This window comes from Bombus pyrosoma, linkage group LG16 (genome assembly GCF_014825855.1).
Source record: "Bombus pyrosoma isolate SC7728 linkage group LG16, ASM1482585v1, whole genome shotgun sequence".
NCBI classification, from domain to species: Eukaryota; Metazoa; Arthropoda; class Insecta; order Hymenoptera; family Apidae; genus Bombus; species Bombus pyrosoma.
In genome coordinates, this window is record NC_057785.1 from 5,465,430 (window position 1) to 5,484,512 (window position 19,083).

A 19,083-nucleotide genomic window follows, 5' to 3' on the forward strand; every position below is an offset into this window, starting at 1 on the left:
GAATAAACTAAAGTAAATTCAGTAAGAACTATGTGTTGGCAACTTTTGACGTACCTTATCAATTTTCCTGGCTTCCTCCACTCCTAGACAAGCCTCAAAGGTTGTTGTCGCTAGGCAACTTGAACGTATACAAAACGTCTCATGCGATATTGCGTCTCAGAAACTCATGTTTATATCGCTCGAAATGAACCAACGTGACTGCGAAAGTATACAAACAGAAACAATTTTCTCGAGAATTCTGTGCAATCAATCGATGTTAAAAGCGATAAGGAATAACCATGTTGCTCAAATATTTGGGCAATGTTACGCCACCGTATGTAAGTATATATACTTTGAATTAGTTAATCATTTTAATGACGTTCTGAATAATGCTTGTAATTGATTTAAATAGGAAAGTAAGTAATAAACATCGTAAAATTTACTGCGAACTTTACTAAGATTAATGTCGAAAAATACTATAAGATAATAAATAGTTAATAGTAAGCTAAACTAGAATAATAATAAAATAAAAAATTGGAAAATAAAATCTGTTTAGAGAAATATCAAACTAAACTAAAATAATAATGAAATACAAAGTAAGAAAATAACACTTTTAAAATAATACAAAATTAATAGCAAACTGAATTAGGGCAATATTAAAACAAAAAATTAAAAAATAAAATCTACTTGAAGAAATAATAAAATAAAGAATAGATGAAAAACATTAAATCGCACTAAGGGAATAATTAAATATAAAATAAGGAAAAATATTTTAGATAAGTTTCTGAAAAATTATTTTATAAAACAGGAGTACGAGAATAGAGTGGTGGGTATAAGCTGGTCACCAAACAGTCTAAAACTGGCTGTCGCTTCCTCTGATCGTTCCATATACCTTTTTGACGAGAATTGCGTGAAACGTGACAAATTTTCCACGAAACCTGTCGATTCGAAGGTACGAAGGTATTCGAGAATAATTTCCTTATAGTTGCATTAAGGTACAAGTAAATGTACTCTACTAATTGTATTTATATTGTATTTTGTATTTTTTATTTTACTCCTGTTTCTTAACACTAATCTTACTAGACCCGGTCAAATGACCGGTTTCAAAATTTAATTTAAAATTGTACATTCATTGTTGTTTCTTTTGTTCGTCTAACTTTATGTAAATTCTTATATTTAATCAATTAATCAATTTCTCAATTTTTTTTAGTGTTAATAAACATAATAAATTTATTTTTCTTAATGTAAGTTTCAAAAAGATATTATAAAAAACAATAATTGAAATATTATAAAAAATTCTTCAAACTTAAATGATGTGTGTGTCTTTATGAAAAATTACCCATCTTTTCTAGTTTGGTAAAAAGAGTTACGTGGTCAAGGGTATTGCCTTTTCTCCAGACTCGACAAAAATAGCAGTGGGCCAGACTGACTGTATAGTTTACGTTTACAAAATTGGAGAACAATGGTAAATGATAGAAAAAATTAGTTTAAAAAATTGTCGAAATTCTTTTTCAAAGATATTGTTCTCATATAGGGGAGAGAAGAAAGTGATTTGCAACAAGTTTCGTCAAAGTTCTCCTGTCACTTGTCTAATTTGGCTGACCGAGGGACCAATTATTGTTGGTTTGGTAGATGGCAAAGTTCGCATTGCATTGGTGAAGACTCAGAAAGCTCAGACACTTTACACGGCTGATTCGACCACAATTGCGTTGGCTTCCAAGTAATCTATCTTCACAATATTTTATTTTCTCATTAGTTCCTCCGTATTAAAACAAAAATTGCATATTTTACTGTCCTTGTTGTTTCCCCCATTGGACAGAGTCAGTCAAAAACTGAAGCAGGATCACGTATTTATTAGACAAAAAATAATTGTCAACCTCTACCATCACTTCTTGCTTGCTTGGTACATCATTCTAAAACATCTGGTAATTATTCAAATGAGACACTACCTCACTAAATTCAATAATTTTCAAATATTGTAAGGTCAATATTCCGAACAACTTTTTACTATAACTGTAATCGCCACTCGGCTTGTTTTCCGGATATTCATAAAAATACTTCTGCTATATTTTATCTTGGTATAAGTTAGGTCATGATCCTGACAATATATTTGAAAGTTAATGAAATCGATAAGGTGGATCCTCATTTAAATAATTAATAAACGTCTCATATACTTTTAGAAATTTCTTTATAATATACCTAATTTAACTAAAATCATCATCTTATCTTTAATTTCAGTGTACGAGGAACCGGTTTCTTATCAAGTCACGTTGACGGTAGCATAATAAAGTATCATTTAACCGCCGATGGAAATCACGAGCCTTCTGGACGTATCTGTACTCATACAGTACCAGCATACGCATTAGCTTGGACACAATCGCATATTCTGGCTGCAGGATGCGACAGACGAGTGTCATTTTACGATTCGCGTGGAAAGTTAGTGAAAAATTTCGACTACAGTCGCGAGAACGAAAAAGAAATCGCTGTGGCCTGCTGTAGTCCCAGTGGACAGAGTGTTGCTATCGGATCTTGGGACAAAATACGAATTTTGGATTGGAGTCCTCGACGTTCCATTTGGGAAGAAGCAAATACACGATCTTTGCCTAATTTCTATACAGTCACTGCGATATCCTGGCGTCGAGATGGTTCCAGGTCAGCCTATATAAAATGTTCCATGCAATTAGACCAAATTATAACCCTGAAATGATAGAAGAAATGAGAATAAAATATTTGAGAATAAAAAGCAAAGAATATATGTATATACAGAATAAAAAAGATAAAAATTATGTATTATTAACTTTCCAGATTACTTGTAGGCAGCCTCTGCGGCGCAGTGGAGCAATTTGAAACAGTCCTGAAGAGAACAGTAATCAGAGGAAGTCACGAAGTGGCCTACGTTGGACCCAACCAAGTAGTGATTCGTCCATTACAAGAGGGCAATCGGCCAGTAATTATTAGATCCCAAACAGGCTATGAAATAGAGGATGTCAAAGTCCTAGGACGAGCTGACAATAATGTGGTAGCTCGCACAGCTAACACTCTACTTCTAGCTGACATTGAACTAAATCTTATCAGTGAAATTTCCTGGGAAGATAAAAGCAACAGTGAAAAATTCTTTTTTGAATATCCAAGAGTGTGTCTAATCTTTTGTTCAGGAGAGCTAACCATAGTTGAGTATGGGAACAATGAGGCATTAGGCTCAGTAAGAACAGAAGCAGTAAATCCTCATGTAGTTAGTGTGAGGATCAATGAGAGACAGGCTGCTGAAGCACCGGACAATAAAAGACTCGCTTATTTGTTGGATCCAAGAACTGTTCGCATCATGGACCTGGTAACTGGGCTTACTGTTACAATGGTTTCTCATGATGTCCGTGTAGATTGGCTGGAACTTAGTGAAACAGGCCACAGGTTACTATCTAGAGACAAGAGAGCCAGGTAACGAAGTATTTCACTCATTTACATGAGATTTTTTTAATCGTTCAGTATACAGTATTTCAGTATTCTTATATTCTCGTAGTTAAAGTATTGTGTCCCTCCTAAATCCAGAAATGTCCTTAGTGTTTTATGGAACGATATAAAAAAATTATTGGGAGAAACATACAGAGTTTTTGGCTACAGGTGTAAAAAAACTTGTACGAGGTAACCTGCTGCCCATGTAGCATTCAATTTGAGGATCCTGTACACCTTGCTGCTTAGGCTGATCCACTTTCGTTCGTGTAAGGAGGTTTACTCGCTCACAGGGATAATTCGGTTAATGTTTAATTGCCAATAATTAAAAAAGAAAGTCGAAAACGCAATTTTTTTTATTCTCGATTTTTATCTTATTTTAACTTTAAGAATGGCCCCTTAAATTTTTTCACATCTATAGCCGAACTGGTAATCCATTGTTGACATGCAACAGTCGATAACGTAAACTTCTGTCGATTAATATGGAATCTATATTACTAAAAAAATCTACCCCTGAAGTTCCTCTTTCATCCAACATTTATAAATTTTATCGAGATTTCAATATATTCTTAATTCTCGCTATTTATCTAGACTATGGCTAAGTGACGAGCTAGGTGGAAGAATTTTATTACTGACTGGAGTCAGTTTTGCTTCTTGGGTACTAGGCAGTGATGTAGTAGTAGCTCAAACTGGACAAACCTTGGCAGTCTGGTACAACGTGGATGATCCCGAAGTGGCAACATTAATTCCAGTTCGTGGTGATGCCATCGACATTACTAGAGAAGATGGAAGAACTTCTGTCACGGTGGAAGAGACTGGAGGCAAGGTGGCTTATCTGCTTGATGAACCACTGATAGAATTTGGCACAGCGCTACATGACAATGATTTTGGTAGAGCTTTATTATTCCTGGAGGATTTGGCAGATAGGCCTCAAGCGGAGGCCATGTGGGAAAATGTGGCCAGGAATGCAATGGCTGCTAGACAGTTATTGGTAGCTGCCAGGTGCTACGCAGCTCTCGGGGATGTAGCTTGTTCCAGGTTTATATCTGTTTCTTCATTGTTCCTGTCTGTTTTTGCCAATTACAGTGACTTACAAAAGTATTTGAATAGTTACCATAAAAAGCTTTCATTGCTCTTCCAGATTCTTAAAAAATATAATAGAAATCGGCGAGAAGTACCATGCAGAGACTGGACATGATCCACTTTCGAGTCCTGACTGTTGGGCAAAGTTAGCCATTCTAAATGGCGAATTAAAAACTGCAGAAGCCATTTATTTGGAACAAAATGAATTAGGCCAAGCTCTGGACATGTATCAAAAATATTGGCACTGGGAAGATGCATTGATTTTAGCACAAAACAGAGGCTGGCCAGGTCTCCAGGAGCTCAGAGACAGACATCTGACTTGGCTACTCGAAAGTGGCCAGACAGCTAGAGCTGCTGCCATTTTGGAACCCACTAATCCTCGACGTGCAGTCAAGCTATACCTAGATGCTCATCGACCTGGTCGAGCAGCTAGACTTGTTCTGCTCAATCCAGATCTATTAGAGGACAGATCCATTGTTAATGAAATCGTGAGAGTCTTGAAAGCGACGGACTTAATGGAATTAGCTGGAGAACTGTTGGAAAAGACATCAGAGCCTCTGGAAGCTATCAAATGCTACTCTCAAGCTGGAGTATTCGCAAGAGCATTGGAATTGGCTAGAAAAGTGGATCCTACTTCGGTAGTTGACCTTGAACGAGAATGGGGCAAGCACTTAGCCTCTGCTGGGCACTATGATGCAGCTATTAATCATTTTATAGAGGCAGGAGAAACTGCTCTGGCTCTGGATGCTGCTATCAATGCACGGCAGTGGAGAAAGGGGCTACAGATCATACAGGTAAATATTTCTTCACATTTGCCTATTTTTCTATAATTAACAGATTGCGGAAGATCTAAATATGCGGAAATACCCAATATACATGCAATATTCAAAATAAAGTACTCGTTAATACTACTATTTTTAAAAGGTGATCGAGGACGATGATCCCACAATAAGGAAACAGTGCGAGAAACTGGCCGAATATTTCGCCTCCATACACGAGAAGAACTTGGCAGAAAGGCTTTTCATTCGATCCGGAGATGCCAGACGTGCAGTTGATGTTCACGTACAAAATGGCAACTGGAGTCGTGCTCATGAAGTAGCTCAAGAGTATATGACCTCTGATGAAGCGAACGAAGTCCTGTTAAAACATGCTACAATCCTCTGTGAAACAGGAGATCTGAAACACGCAGAGGAACTATATCTTGCCATTGGCAAATATGATTCAGCTATAGCGATGTACAGAAAGGCTAGTCGGCGTGCAGATATGATTAGATTAGTAGCAAAATATAGACCAGACCTTTTGGAGACCACTCACGCGCACTTAGCCAGAGAATTGAATGAGTCTAGCAAGCCTCGTGAGGCTGAGGAGCATTATCTTGCAGCTGGTGATTGGAGAGGAGCGGTGACTGCTTATAGGACAGCCAACATGTGGGAGGATGCTCTTCGTGTAGCGAAACAGCATGCTGGAGATAACGCAGCCCAACAGGTCTCGATTACTAGACACTTATCTTTAAATCGTAAATGTTTATACATTTATAGAAAATTAAAAAATGCAAAAGTGTATAAAATGCATATTATATGTATATTATATGCATATATAATTAAAAAATTCTGATTTCTATATAGGTAGCTTTAATATGGGCACGTACATTGGCACCAGAATTAGCAGCCAGGTTGCTTATGCGGCTGAACTACTTAGATGGCTGTCTGCAGCTAGCTTGTGAAGCTGACTTGTTCGATTGGGCTTTGGAAATTGTCAAATATGGGAGTACTGATCAGATGAAAGAAGTTCACTATAGACACGCCATGGCACTGGAAGATGCAGGTCATTTCTCTGAAGCAGAGAAAGAATTTATTAAAGCTGGAAGAACTATGGAGGCTGTTCAGATGTATATTCATACTCGAGATTGGGAGGCTGCTGAAGATGTAGCTCAATCAATTAACCAAGATGCAGTTGCTCAAGTCCTCATTGCCAGGGCTAGTGAAGCAGTTGAAGCACAGGACTATTCCTTGGCTGAGACTTTGCTATTGAGAGCCCATAAACCTGAAATGATTATTGAACACTATAAGGTGATTATTTGATAATACATAATGTATATATTGATTCATTTCTTAAACGCTTCTTGCATATTACAGAAAGCAGGAATGTGGTCTGAGGCGCTACGCGTTTGCAGAGAATACCTACCGAGTCAACAAGCGAATCTCAGGCGTGAACTTGGTCAAATAAGCGCCTCTCTTGCTGGTGCAAACGCTTTTGAAGAAGCCAGAAAGTGGTTAGAAGTTGGTGAAGTGCGAGCTGCTCTCGATATCTTAATTCTAGATCCTCAAGCGCCCAGGTCGTCTCTTATCAAGGCTGCTGACATTCTACTTCATCAAGCTGATTCAGAAACTGTTGCTCAGGTCGGTGGAGATCTTGGCTCGCGTTTGTTTGCTATTGGAGAATATGCTGTTGCTGCTCAGGTTGCTATCTTACCATTGAATATCCTACAAATAAAAGATTGATTTAATTTCACAAATTTAATTTCTTTCTTATTCTTTTAGGTATTCTTACAGGCAGACAAGTTGAAAGATGCTATTGATTCATTGGCTTCAATTGGAGAATGGGAAAAGGCCAAGAGAATTGTGAATGAACTGGCACCAGATATAGAACCTTATCTGGAAGAAAAGTATAAGGAAGCAATGCTGAGGGATGGACAAATAGATAAACTTGTGGAAATAGATGCAGATGCAGGACTTGAGATACTGGCTAATAAAGGTCAATGGAACCAAGTATTCGAGACTGCAAGCACTCAAGGAACTCAGGTTTTGCACAAATATGTGGCACAAAGAGCGGTTCAACTAGTGAAAGGGAATGCTCCACTAGATGCTTTGCAATTGTATGTTAAGTATGGTACTCCTCCCATCCAGCAAAATTTTAATCTCTACTTACAGTTGTCTGAGAGCATTTTGAATTCAGAGGTAAGAATAGCATACTGATAAACTTGATAAAAAAGAAATAGTCAGCTGGAAGCTGCTTTGTTTCAGGCATATTATGAATACAGATACTTAAGTCACTTGAGAACTGTACTCTTGGATCTCTGGAAGAATCTAAAATCATTAGAATCAAGTCAAAAATCGAAATTTGAGAGAGTACTCGAAGCTACTCATTATTCTGCAGTGAAATGTGGTTGTCGTGATTATCCTGTACTTTCTGGGCTGGTCTTAAAAGCTTCGATTACTTTACTAAGGTACACTGACCTTCTTCTTGCTGATAGAGCTTACTATGAAGCAGGGATAGAAGCACGTACAGCTGGGAAGAACAGTGAAGCCTTTGTTTTTCTAAACCACTTCCTGGATTTAGAGGAGTGCATAGAAGAAGGTGATAGTACCGTGTTGGACGTTGAAGATTTAGCTGTAACAGACTTCCCTGTGGAGGTTCCTCTGCCAGAGACATTGAGTTTAACATCAGAACAGAGAGAAGAAGTCCGTGAATGGGTTCTTGCTGTATCTATGGATCAAAAAGTGGAACAGGTTCTCCCCACAGATCACAGAGGAGTCTATGTAGGTTCATTGACTGCTCACTCTCTTGATTCTGGAAATCTTCAAGCTTGCATCTTGACTGGGTATCCCATTCGAGGTTCAATCATTAAATTTGCAGAGGTATTTTATAAATTCTATCAGTGAATTTTATTTCTTTTTTAATCTTTTTCAAAGTATAATGATAAATTGCTATCTGTAAAGGTTCAGCATGTGGCAGACCGTGATGACTGGACAAAGTTAATTAATACTGCACGCCAAGCTCCTCAGGATTCAAATCTTAATGATATTCTAGCTTTCATTCAAGAATGGTTTGGAGCAATTCCCAACTATTCTTTTTAAAGGCACATGGTGTTACTTATTGTTACAGTTTCCAAAATAGAAAAGCATACGTTTCTATGTAAATATAAGTACATTAATGTAAGTATAAACAAGATTAAATTATTAATAAAATAAATATAAATGAAATATATTTAAAAACTAGCAGTGACCTTCTAATGACAAGGTAACACAGAAAGAAAACGACCTCATTTCTCTAGAATTTATTTAAATAAGGCTGCATTATGTAAATAATTACTCTAACTTAAGCATAAATAGTTTCTATGCAATGTGAATATACATGCAACGTGTGTCCACGGGATTTCTCATTCTTATCGTTAAAGCGACTCTATGTATAACGATCGACCCTAACGAGTTATCAAGATAACTATCACTCGTTGTCTGAATACCTATCCGCGATGGATGTTTATATTTATACGACTACTCAGTGATGACTATGGGCGTATTGCATTTTTATACAGAGATTATATGTATATCTTGAAAATAGTAGTAAAAGCTAGAAATGGTAAACTAAATAACGCACAATACTCTTTTTTTGAGTTCCTCTTTGCATTACATTCCTTTTATCCAACCGCCTTTGATCGTTTTTGATACCTTATTATTCACACCTATTTTAAGTGTAAATCAAACATAGAATAACAGATAAAGGGAAAAATTAATGAAAGCTAAATTAATTTTATGCAGACACAAATATTGAAAAATTAATGTATTGAAATTTAACAGTGCTCATCATTTTACCCTTGGTAAAACATCAAGACAATATGGCTGTATTATTCACCTTGATTATGACACTTGTGAAAATAAAGAAGCATCAATAAACAGAGAGAATGCGTTTGATTTAGTTTTCATTAAGTATCTGCCATTTCTTGCTTATACCATCATTTCCTAAATATTTTGTGTAAATATACAAGAAGTGCCTTAAAAGATTTACTGTAAATAAGATTTCCAAGTGAAAAACAAGATATTAAGGATTCTACTTGGCTATCCGGTCATAGAATTTTTAAATTATTTAAGAGTTACAAAGTTACTAATCAATTCTATAAAAATATCAGAAATCATCTGATTTTTCACTCAAAGATCTATTTCTTCCTATGATACAGTATACTTCAGGAGACACTTTGTATGCAGTTTACAATAACTGAATATACAAAACATTTGATAAATAGCGCATTTCCTGGTAATAAGGAAATTTTTTCCTTATCTATCTCATACCAAGTATGCAAAGAAATTCCCCATTTGTAAATCACCTTCTACCCTGTTTAATTAAATAATCACAATTAATTTACAATTTGGAATGTTTTATATAATTTTCAATTATAATAAAATAATTCAGATTTAAGAAAATTATATCGAAATGGTGCATAAGATAATTAAATGTGAATTTAAATATAAACGATTTACTTAAACATAAATCTACTATTATCAGTATTCCTTTCAAAGATACACATTATGTTATATCCAGAAAATACTCTATTTATTAAATACTCTGCACACATATTGTATCAGGACTATAAAACTCCTCACTCAAAGTTTCTTCTTTCTTATAAAAATGAAGAATATGTTAAATACGAAGGAGGTTCTGAACATATACAGTACATACATATTATGCTTTGCCTTTAGGATTTTACTAAAACGTATTTTACTTTGCCGTCCTGTCTTAAATATCGAACAGTTCCCGTATTTAATAATTCTTCTTTTATTTCTCGAGAGAAAATATTTCAATTAAACTATTTCATTTCAATTCGCATTATGATATATGCAGAAGAAATTCTTGCAAGAAGTACAAGTCATAGCTACTTGCAAATTAAAGATAAAAGAAGATACCACATAAAGTATTCAAATGTAAATTCTTATAGTAACATAGAAACTTGTACGATACTGTGCATCTCTTATCCTAATAATCTAAAAAAAGCGATTTAAGCTTAACTCCATAGAACTCCATGTTTACGAACTACGACCAATTCAAATTGCAAGAATTTCTTCTATAATCTTTAAAATGAACCAAAAAATTGTATAATCTCACTCTTTACAAAGACTCGTTACTACTGCTGCGTGATCCTGAATACCGGACCAATTCTCAGGAAGAATCTCCGCAACACGGACCTTAATTCCGGTTTGAGATCAAAGCACATAACCTCACAAAGTAATGGGTAACAGCTAGATGCGTGGACTGCAAATCGATTGTCGCTCATCTTTAGGATCCTCGTGAGAAGCAACAACAGTATTGGAGTCCAAGCATCTCGGTGAGCTTCGTTGGAAAGTGCCAGGAAATATTCCAGTGCTTCACAAGCCACTTCAACAAGCCTGGTTTCCACTTTGCTCCAGTCAGCTCTGTGAGCTTCATCACTATACATCTTAAAGAGGATTCTCAATGCACAGGCTAATGACTGTGTTTCTTGTTTAAGCAAATTTGGTTTCACATTGCCCCGGAAACCAGCTTTCCACAGCGCATTCCGTTGTTCATGGTTGGAATTGAAACTCTTCGCGAATCTATGGGATTTCAACAAACATTCGACTAACTGTAATAGATGCGTAGTAGTCAGAGCACAGTACATGCCCTGTTCCTCCTTCTGTTGATCTGCACCAGCTCTTACACCCAATTCAGAGGACTTCCCATTAAACATGTCCGCCTGTGCCAATGCTAGATTTTCCTGGTCCTCCTTCCTGGACGTAGCTGGGTAGAACACAATGTTGTCTATCGTTTGAATCAGCTCCAACTGCACCACACATTTAATTAATAATGCGGAGAAAACTTTGTTCTTCGCGGTCTCGCCGTTTGTTAAACTTTGAGAGCTGTTGCTTCTTTTGAGGATCCCCATATGGCTGTCCGCATCTCCTGTGATTACATCTAGGTCAGATTCCTTATTAGGCGACTGAGGTTTCCAAGTGAGTAAGGCGGATGGCAGGGTGCTCTCGAAGATATCGAGGACGCAACTACAGGTCTTCTCCCAAGTTTGCTCGTCGAACTTGATGCCATTACTGATCACCAAGTTCTCTAGGCAGTTGGTTCCCGAACGTGCCAACTGCTCGTTATCCTGTTGCACGCACCAGAGCAGTTGAGAGTACAGCTGCTCTAATAGAAGAGGCCCCAAAGTGTCGTAGAATTGTGAGAACACATCGACGATTGCGTACAGAGCGTGGTTACACGTTGTTGTCATCCATTCTGCTTTCTGAAATATTATCATGGATGCTCATATGTTCACTATAAAAATTATTGTACATTATTTGGAGTGCGTCACTGCCAAATGTAATTTATATATCATGCAGACAAAAAAAAAGCAGCAGTGTTAAAGAACAAATTTTTTCACGTACTTCTGTATGTTGTTCAGGAAGTTTCATGTTGTCAAAGATTCTGAACAGGACTTGGAAGAGATCTTTCCACCAATGGGGTTTAAAAGAAGCTCCATGTGTTTTCACGACGTCAAAAAGAACGGTTAACGCTCGTGTTCGAACGTCCAACTTACACCTACTCACTATACACGATAACTCGAACAAGAGCGGGAACCATCCTCTAACCTATATAAATAAAATCTTCGAGTAGTAAATTTTTTATAATAAAAAGTTCACCGAATGTACCTAGTGGACAAGTTGCAAGGATTTGAAAAAAATTGGAGATATATAAAAAAAATATGAGATCTTTACCCAAGCTCTATCTTCTTCAGACACCATTCCACTATCATCCATCATGCCCTCCGCGAAGAGATTTGGATTGGCGTCGATATATGACGCGCAAGAACGTATCAATCTTATGGCCTCCATACTCGTCTCGGGGAAGGAGGCGTTGCAAGCAAATTCACTGAGGCACTTTACGGCGTCTTGAAAGGAATCTACCATGATACTGAAATCTTCGGCATATAATTCATCTGAAAATATATATCAAATATAAAATAAACCAATTAAAACTATCACATCAAGTATATTACCACATCTCCAAACACTCACTTATAATCTTCCCAGTCATAGAAAATGCTAGCTCAACAACAGCTTCATCCCTGTCGCTAGCTGCATGGTGGAACACACTGAATATATTTTTCCATCCTGATCGAATATTAGGAGCCTGTGAGTGTACAATTTGCGCGACACAACGGACCACCATGTCCCTAATCACTGGTGATCGATTCTTTTTCATGATATGCTCAAACGGTCTGAGGAAATCCTTTTGAAACCGGAAATTAGCGAATTCTCCCTTCTCTATGAACTTGGTCGCAAGTTGTCTCAAAGAATCGACTGCAAAAAAAGCGATATCCTGACGAGGACTGCAACCAACTCTGTCAAAGTGATCTCCTATCACTTGCCAAATTCTGGACCACTGAAGTCTGATACGTCCCATGTTATAATAAGAAATTTCTACGATCTTGGTTAAAGAGAACATCCGGGGCTGCGTTGGGTGTGATAATTCTTCCAGAGAGACTTGACAGAGAGCTTTCACGAATTCTACAATGGCGTCACCGTCTAGTCTAGTGGAACCGGTGAATATTCGATCGACAGCTACCACCACGCTTTGAGAGCTTGTCTCTCCTATCGATTCCTTTACGCTTGCTAAAAAACATACAAAAAAACGAAACATGTAAAATAAATAGATAGAAAATAAACAGAAGTTAAAGAATACAATTTTTGTTGACTAAAATTTCATCTTCAATATGCGTGCACTTTTCTACCATTACAGTATCATGAAAAATTTATGGGATGTCAATGACATACTTACGGTCCAACGAGCTGAGATTCAAATTATTGTTCTGATGCAAGTTGTTATGTGTTAGGTTGAAGTTTACTAATGGTGAAGGGAAATGCGGCTTCGAAGGTGGACCCAAGAGCTGAGGTCTAACTCCAGTTCCAATTAATTGGGCAAGCTCGAGTTGAGAGATACATTTAACAACATCCAACCAAGAGCTGCCAAGATAATTACCATCAGTGTGAGCTACAGTAATCAGAGTTTTGATCGTATCGATGTTCTTTGCCTTCATTTCAGTGATCGGTGAATTCGCAGTCAATAAAGTGAACCGTGCTAAGGCTTGTACATACGCGTCCCGTTCTAACTATAATTAAAACAGAAAAATACAATTTACAACAAAGATCTTGAGTGATTTGAAGCTTACGATGTACCTTATATATTCTACAGTTCATACAGCTTCGGACGTAAAAGTAACCAACTGAATAAAACTAGCCGAAACAGAACTAGCATAGTAGTTTAAAATTTCGCTGATATCGCAGAAACGCTTACCGTCATATGAAATATGCAAGCAATGCGTATTGCACATCTAATACCATCTAGACAAAGGGAAGCAATTTCTGGATCATCGCAATCTTGAAGACCGACACTGAATGCGGCTAAAAATGGTGTCCACGCCATTTTAAACATAGGTCGAACGTGTTCCAGGTGTTTAGCCGTGGTGAACGGTGCTTGAACATGACTGACAGATTCCATTAGATTTTTCGCTGCTGTCGAGATTACTTCCATCTCCATGTTCCATAAAAGCCGCCGTTTCTTTTCGCTAGATATCACTGTAACATCAAGCATATTTAAAATTATTAATTATATAACAATCTACTTAATTAGTTCAATTTCTATTTACCTTGCTTGCCAGGTCGATTAGGATTGGATTTCATTTTAATTTCGTTACCGGCAATCTCGTCATAAATTTTCGATAAGTACTCTTCAGGGAGATCCTCATTATCACTAATGCGTCGATTTAGCTTGATATATTGCTCTTTGGTCATTTTATTTTTCACTTGAGGCGAGTGCAGATCGGTAGTCAACATAATGATCGAAAAACCCAATACATATGCAGTATCCGCACTTGTGAATAACCCATTACTGGTAATATGAAAGATGAATTAATTTATGAAAAAAAAATGTTAAAATTATATAATATTATGTACAAGATGATAACACGGAAGAAATATGAAAAAATATGATAATATGATATCATATAATACTGAAATTTAAAGGATACTTACTTTGGATTGCATTCACAGTATCGACTAGCAAACTTCTCCATTAATCGATCAATCTTCTGCGCCTCACCAGGCAATCGAAAGCCCTCGAGAAAGTATCTAAGGGCTGTAACTAAATCGCGATCGGCAAAATTCATTTGATCAATATAGCTGTACATCACCTGATTGTGATTATGGTCGCCGAGAAAATCGCCGATCGCGGTCTTATCGAGTCGCTCGTCCATATGAAGCCAACGGGCAACATCTTCGGACGAATTACCTAGAAGACTTTGTTCTTGAAGATATTGTACTCCCTTGCTTGGCTTTCGATTAAAGCTAGAGGTAAAAATACCAATTTAATTAATAAAATACATGTCTCTTTGCAACTCTGCCATTTCCTAAGTGTCATTACAGCGATTTAAAATACCAGGCAGTCCTATTATCCTTCTGCAGTTTAACTTACATGCAACATTTTATGACCGATTTGTATCTAGTTAAATTAAAAGGCTATTCATAACTTGGCTATAATTATAAATTTTCGTAATATGTCTATTTTAACACATCTCCATATAATTCCATATAATAAACGTAAAAGGAATTATACGATATAATAACATACGATGTTGAATCAACTATTTGACACAAATGAATTGTTCAAGTAAAAGAAGTAAAAGAATTTTGTTTTGAGACAACCTGATGCTTTAAATACCAGAGCAAGACGGAAAAACTAAAAAACGAATTGTAATCCATACATATCGATGCCAGTCTCCCACACTTCTTTTTGTTGTTTCTGGACCTCATATTGTTCAGGAGAATCAGGGATCTCCTTGTTTCCTACTAAACTAGAGTTCGCTGAGGATAGACTACCAGCACTTCCATAACGAGGCAGGGGAGGTTCCACTGGAGGATCAGGGGGCTCAGATGGGAGTTGCTGATCAGCTGGAACACTAGGGTTCACATACAGATCTCTGCTCCACTCAACCATACACTTCAAGATGGATACTAAACATTCAAGACCTCTGATCCTCATTGATTTCTCTTGATTGGGTGATGCACCTAATTCTAGTGCTTGTCTACCTTGTGCTATCTTTGATAAGTCATTCACAAGCCTGTAAAAATGTAGAATATAAATAATTTAATCTCTCTATAAAAATATAATAATACGAAATATAAAATATTCATTCGTTTTATAGATTTACGGGTAATTGTTGTTTTCCAACCTTTCAAACAGATTCGCAGCTGATAAGTCACAGTCGTAGTTCACATAGATATCCACGACACTCTGTGCATCCGCACAAATACGAGTCAAAGCGTGAATCACCATCCATTTGTGTTCGAAAGAACTGCTAGAAGTCTCGAGGATATTCATAAAAATCTCCTTGAAGAAAACCTCTATCTGCATCTTTAAGTGCATTTTGAAGCGAGCTAGCAGTGCGAGAAACAATGCTAGAGATAATTCAAACACCTCGGGAACGGAAGAGACACCGTTTTTCGAGAGTGCTACACAGAGGTACTGTTTTATGGCTATGACAAACATTTCATTGGAACGCAATACTGGTCCAGCATTTTGTAGGATACCCAGAAGCAATTGTAAGGAAAGAATCTTCGACCTGAGCTGGTGGGACCTAAAGAGAGTATACCACAAAAATTTCATAAGATGCTAAGCTTTGAGATACCAACTTGCATGATTATTAGAAAAGTGGCATACTTTCTCTTTCTCTGTTTGTAAAATTGTGATACATGAAATAACAAATATTCCAATATCACAACTTTAAATGATTAAGTCAAAAAACCAATTAGGTTTTACTTGATTTATATGAGATACAAAAATGTCAAAAAGTATCTCAAAAAGACTTCTGAGTCAACTTAAAAATAATTGTTTGCATTAAAACATTTTCTTAATAGAAAGACTCTTTACACATACTTGGGATCTGGAGTACCATCAGGAAGTGGTTTCATGGAAAGCTTGCAAAGTGCTCTGAAAACCAAGAAAGCGTCCTTCTGTAGCACATGAGTGAACTTCGCCCTGACCATATTATCGCTCTCTGCAACGGCCTCGTCGGAATTCTCATCTATAGGCACTTGATCTAAGCTAGCCTCCTCTGACGTCACAGTAGTTATATTCGTCGAATCTTCGGGAATAATAGAATTTACTACATCCTCTAAAATCCCTCTCACTATTAACTGTGATTCTTGACTGCTCTCCACTGATGGTTCTTCGTGGTTTACTGTTTCGGTTTCAAGCTCTCCAGAAGTGCAGTTAGTGGAGTTTACATTGGTGGTTTCGGCTTGATCTACCTCGTTCCGGACGGTCTCTTCTTCCTAGGAAAGCAGAAAATATTCCTTAACATCCTTTTATGTAAATTTCAGTAATGCAATTTTATGCCAATTAGTTAGTAAACTTACTGCTTGTGTTTCCATACGTGCAAAAATAACATTAATCATCTGGGTGAGCGTAGCTCGAGCTGTAGTTTGATTAACCAGATTCCTTGAGGCCAGATAAACACTGTATACCGTGCGTATAGTGAGCAACACAGTACCCTCATGAACTTCCACATGTTGACTGGTCATAACTGTGAGAAGGGCTTTTATAATCTGCAATTGGACTCCTTCGTCCGTCTGTGGCCCCATGAAACATCCACATATTGTTTCAACAATGCGTACAATGAGCAGCTTATTTGGCTCTGTAGAATCAGGTACATTTCCCGTAAGATGTCCATAGGCAATTAACTTTTGTAGACAATCCAAAGCAGTAACTACGATTCTTGGTGACTTGCTTTGACAGGCCAATTCAAAGGGCAGAAAATACTTTTCTGCAGAGATAACATATGAATCACTGCGAGGCTGTGGCAAAGCAGTTGACACTTGAGTGCCTGAGCCTTCTTTGATTTCATTTCTCAAGTTATCTGAAAAACAATATATATTTGAAATTATAAATTGATTTTAATATTTCTTTGAAAATATAACACAAAATTATTTTTAGTCTGTATTTCTCAAAAACTTGAAGAAAATCAAGCAACTTTGTATAGTAACAAATAATTAAAAATAGACAGGAATATAATAAACAATACATATACATATTGATTCCTATTATCATATGGACATATGTATATATTTTATATTACAACACATGTACATCAAATGTCAAAGTCCAAGAACTGAATAACATACAATATAATTACATTACTTAATATCTATATATTACTGAATAAGAAGAAAAATTAAAGCTGATGCAATATATTAAATCATCGAATTAATCTAATTAGATCTTTCTACGAAGACCAAGAAATGCAATTTTACCAGTCAATTTTAAAACCCTAAAGAATCTAATGTCCTATTTTGAAGAAGAATCTTCCATCAATCCCTATATAACCAAGATCTTATTAGAACATTCAGAGAATAATGGATTAAAATATTAAACTAATTCCAATTATAAATCACACAATATAATCATTTATAATACTTTGCAGTAGAGTATCACAATTTTAAGCATTTGCTATGATATGAATAGTTTTGTGTTGTATGCATAACTCTCAAGGAACTTCTTCGATTACATATATTAGTGTTATCACACAGGATAAGTTGACAATTAATGAATTTACCAAGTGCAGTTTCGCAGGATTTTCTGAGCTGAGAGAGGTGCGACCGTTTGACATCCCGGTCAGCCAGGATCTTTTCCAAAGCTCTGATAATGAACATCTCTTTGGAGTTATCTCGCATCGTCGCCGGGCCGCGCTGATTCCTCTGCTACGCTGGCACGGGAGCACACGCGACTCGATCGAAGTCTCGCATCTTTACCACCGTGATTTGCGTACTGGTTCCTCGTACATCGTTTTGCACCACCTTCTGGAGGCAGAAGTCGTCCGCGGAAACCTCTGCGGCACTGTCGATGAAACGCGTATCGATTAGGAGCTTTACCAACGACAAGTAGGTGGAACAACGATATTTCAAATGAGTTTCGCCTCAAGATTACGTTTCAATCCATTTTTCACGAAATCATGTGAAACGATGACGAAACTCCGAAAAATGACAGCAAACTTTCGAAACAGCGGAGAAACCACACAAGAGACAGACTGAAACGACGAAGGTGGCTCAAGTGGCGCCCTCCACACACATACACGCACGTGCATACACCTACTAGTTACTTATGAGGGATCTAGGAATCCCTATATAAATACCGTACATAACCGGGCTTAAAATTCTGGTATATATTATTATTTGGTATATATATTATTTATTATTTATTAAAATACAGAAGTTTTAATATATGAATTATTTAAATTTTATTTAAAATTTTACATTTCTGTGGTTATTAAAGTGCAGAAGTTTTAATATATGAATTGTTTCAATTTTACTTTAAATTTAATTAGATTTCCCTTACACTTTCTTGCTCATCCAAATAAAGAAATTTTAGTATATAAGTCGTTTATTAAAAGTATGTATTATTATAGTAGTAATTGTGTATTATAATAGTAATTATTCATTCTAAATGATTTTCTATATCACGGGAATTTAAAAAATGATAAAGGCTTATGAATATCGCCTGCTATAGACGATACTCTGTTAACTAGTGGCGGAAAAATTAAATGATTACATTGCATTTTGCAAGTTTCGTAATTTTATCTTTGCTACTGATATTAATTAAGATACAGATTTTTTCTTTGTAATAAAAGATATATTACTTTAAGTTCAGTTGCACTATTTTTTAAAGTTTAAATTTGTAATAAAAATATTTAATGATTCTTAAATAAGTTAAAAATCAAATAATTAATTTTTTATATGGAGC

At 36.4% G+C, this 19,083-nt stretch overlaps 2 protein-coding genes across 3 annotated transcripts; one reads left to right on the forward strand and one right to left on the reverse strand.

The window, feature by feature from the left end:
• The first annotated feature begins 133 nt into the window (after positions 1-133).
• On the forward strand, positions 134-8,496 carry LOC122576735 (intraflagellar transport protein 172 homolog). Its single transcript, XM_043747448.1, has 14 exons — positions 134-317; positions 788-931; positions 1,332-1,444; positions 1,514-1,699; positions 2,218-2,631; positions 2,785-3,414; positions 4,018-4,464; positions 4,568-5,303; positions 5,434-5,994; positions 6,135-6,578; positions 6,645-6,968; positions 7,050-7,466; positions 7,533-8,147; positions 8,229-8,496. The coding sequence occupies exons 1-14, from the start codon at positions 279-281 to the stop codon at positions 8,364-8,366; spliced, it is 5,208 nt and encodes a 1,735-aa protein (XP_043603383.1). The 5' UTR covers positions 134-278; the 3' UTR covers positions 8,367-8,496.
• A 55-nt stretch (positions 8,497-8,551) lies between these two features.
• LOC122576736 (brefeldin A-inhibited guanine nucleotide-exchange protein 1) lies at positions 8,552-18,419 on the reverse strand. Of its 2 annotated transcripts, XM_043747450.1 has the most exons (14): positions 18,271-18,419; positions 17,900-18,180; positions 16,704-17,203; positions 16,222-16,619; positions 15,518-15,922; positions 15,050-15,406; positions 14,322-14,633; positions 13,937-14,178; positions 13,585-13,865; positions 13,069-13,399; positions 12,306-12,902; positions 12,006-12,226; positions 11,676-11,879; positions 8,552-11,533 (listed from the first exon to the last, which is right to left on the reverse strand). In XM_043747450.1, exons 2-14 carry the CDS (start codon positions 18,015-18,017, stop codon positions 10,406-10,408), a joined length of 5,094 nt encoding a protein of 1,697 aa, XP_043603385.1. In that variant the 5' UTR covers positions 18,018-18,180; positions 18,271-18,419; the 3' UTR covers positions 8,552-10,405. The 2 variants fall into 2 exon arrangements, with proteins under 2 accessions (XP_043603385.1, XP_043603384.1); XM_043747449.1 differs by having other exon boundaries at positions 17,900-18,397.
• Positions 18,420-19,083: the final 664 nt, after the last annotated feature.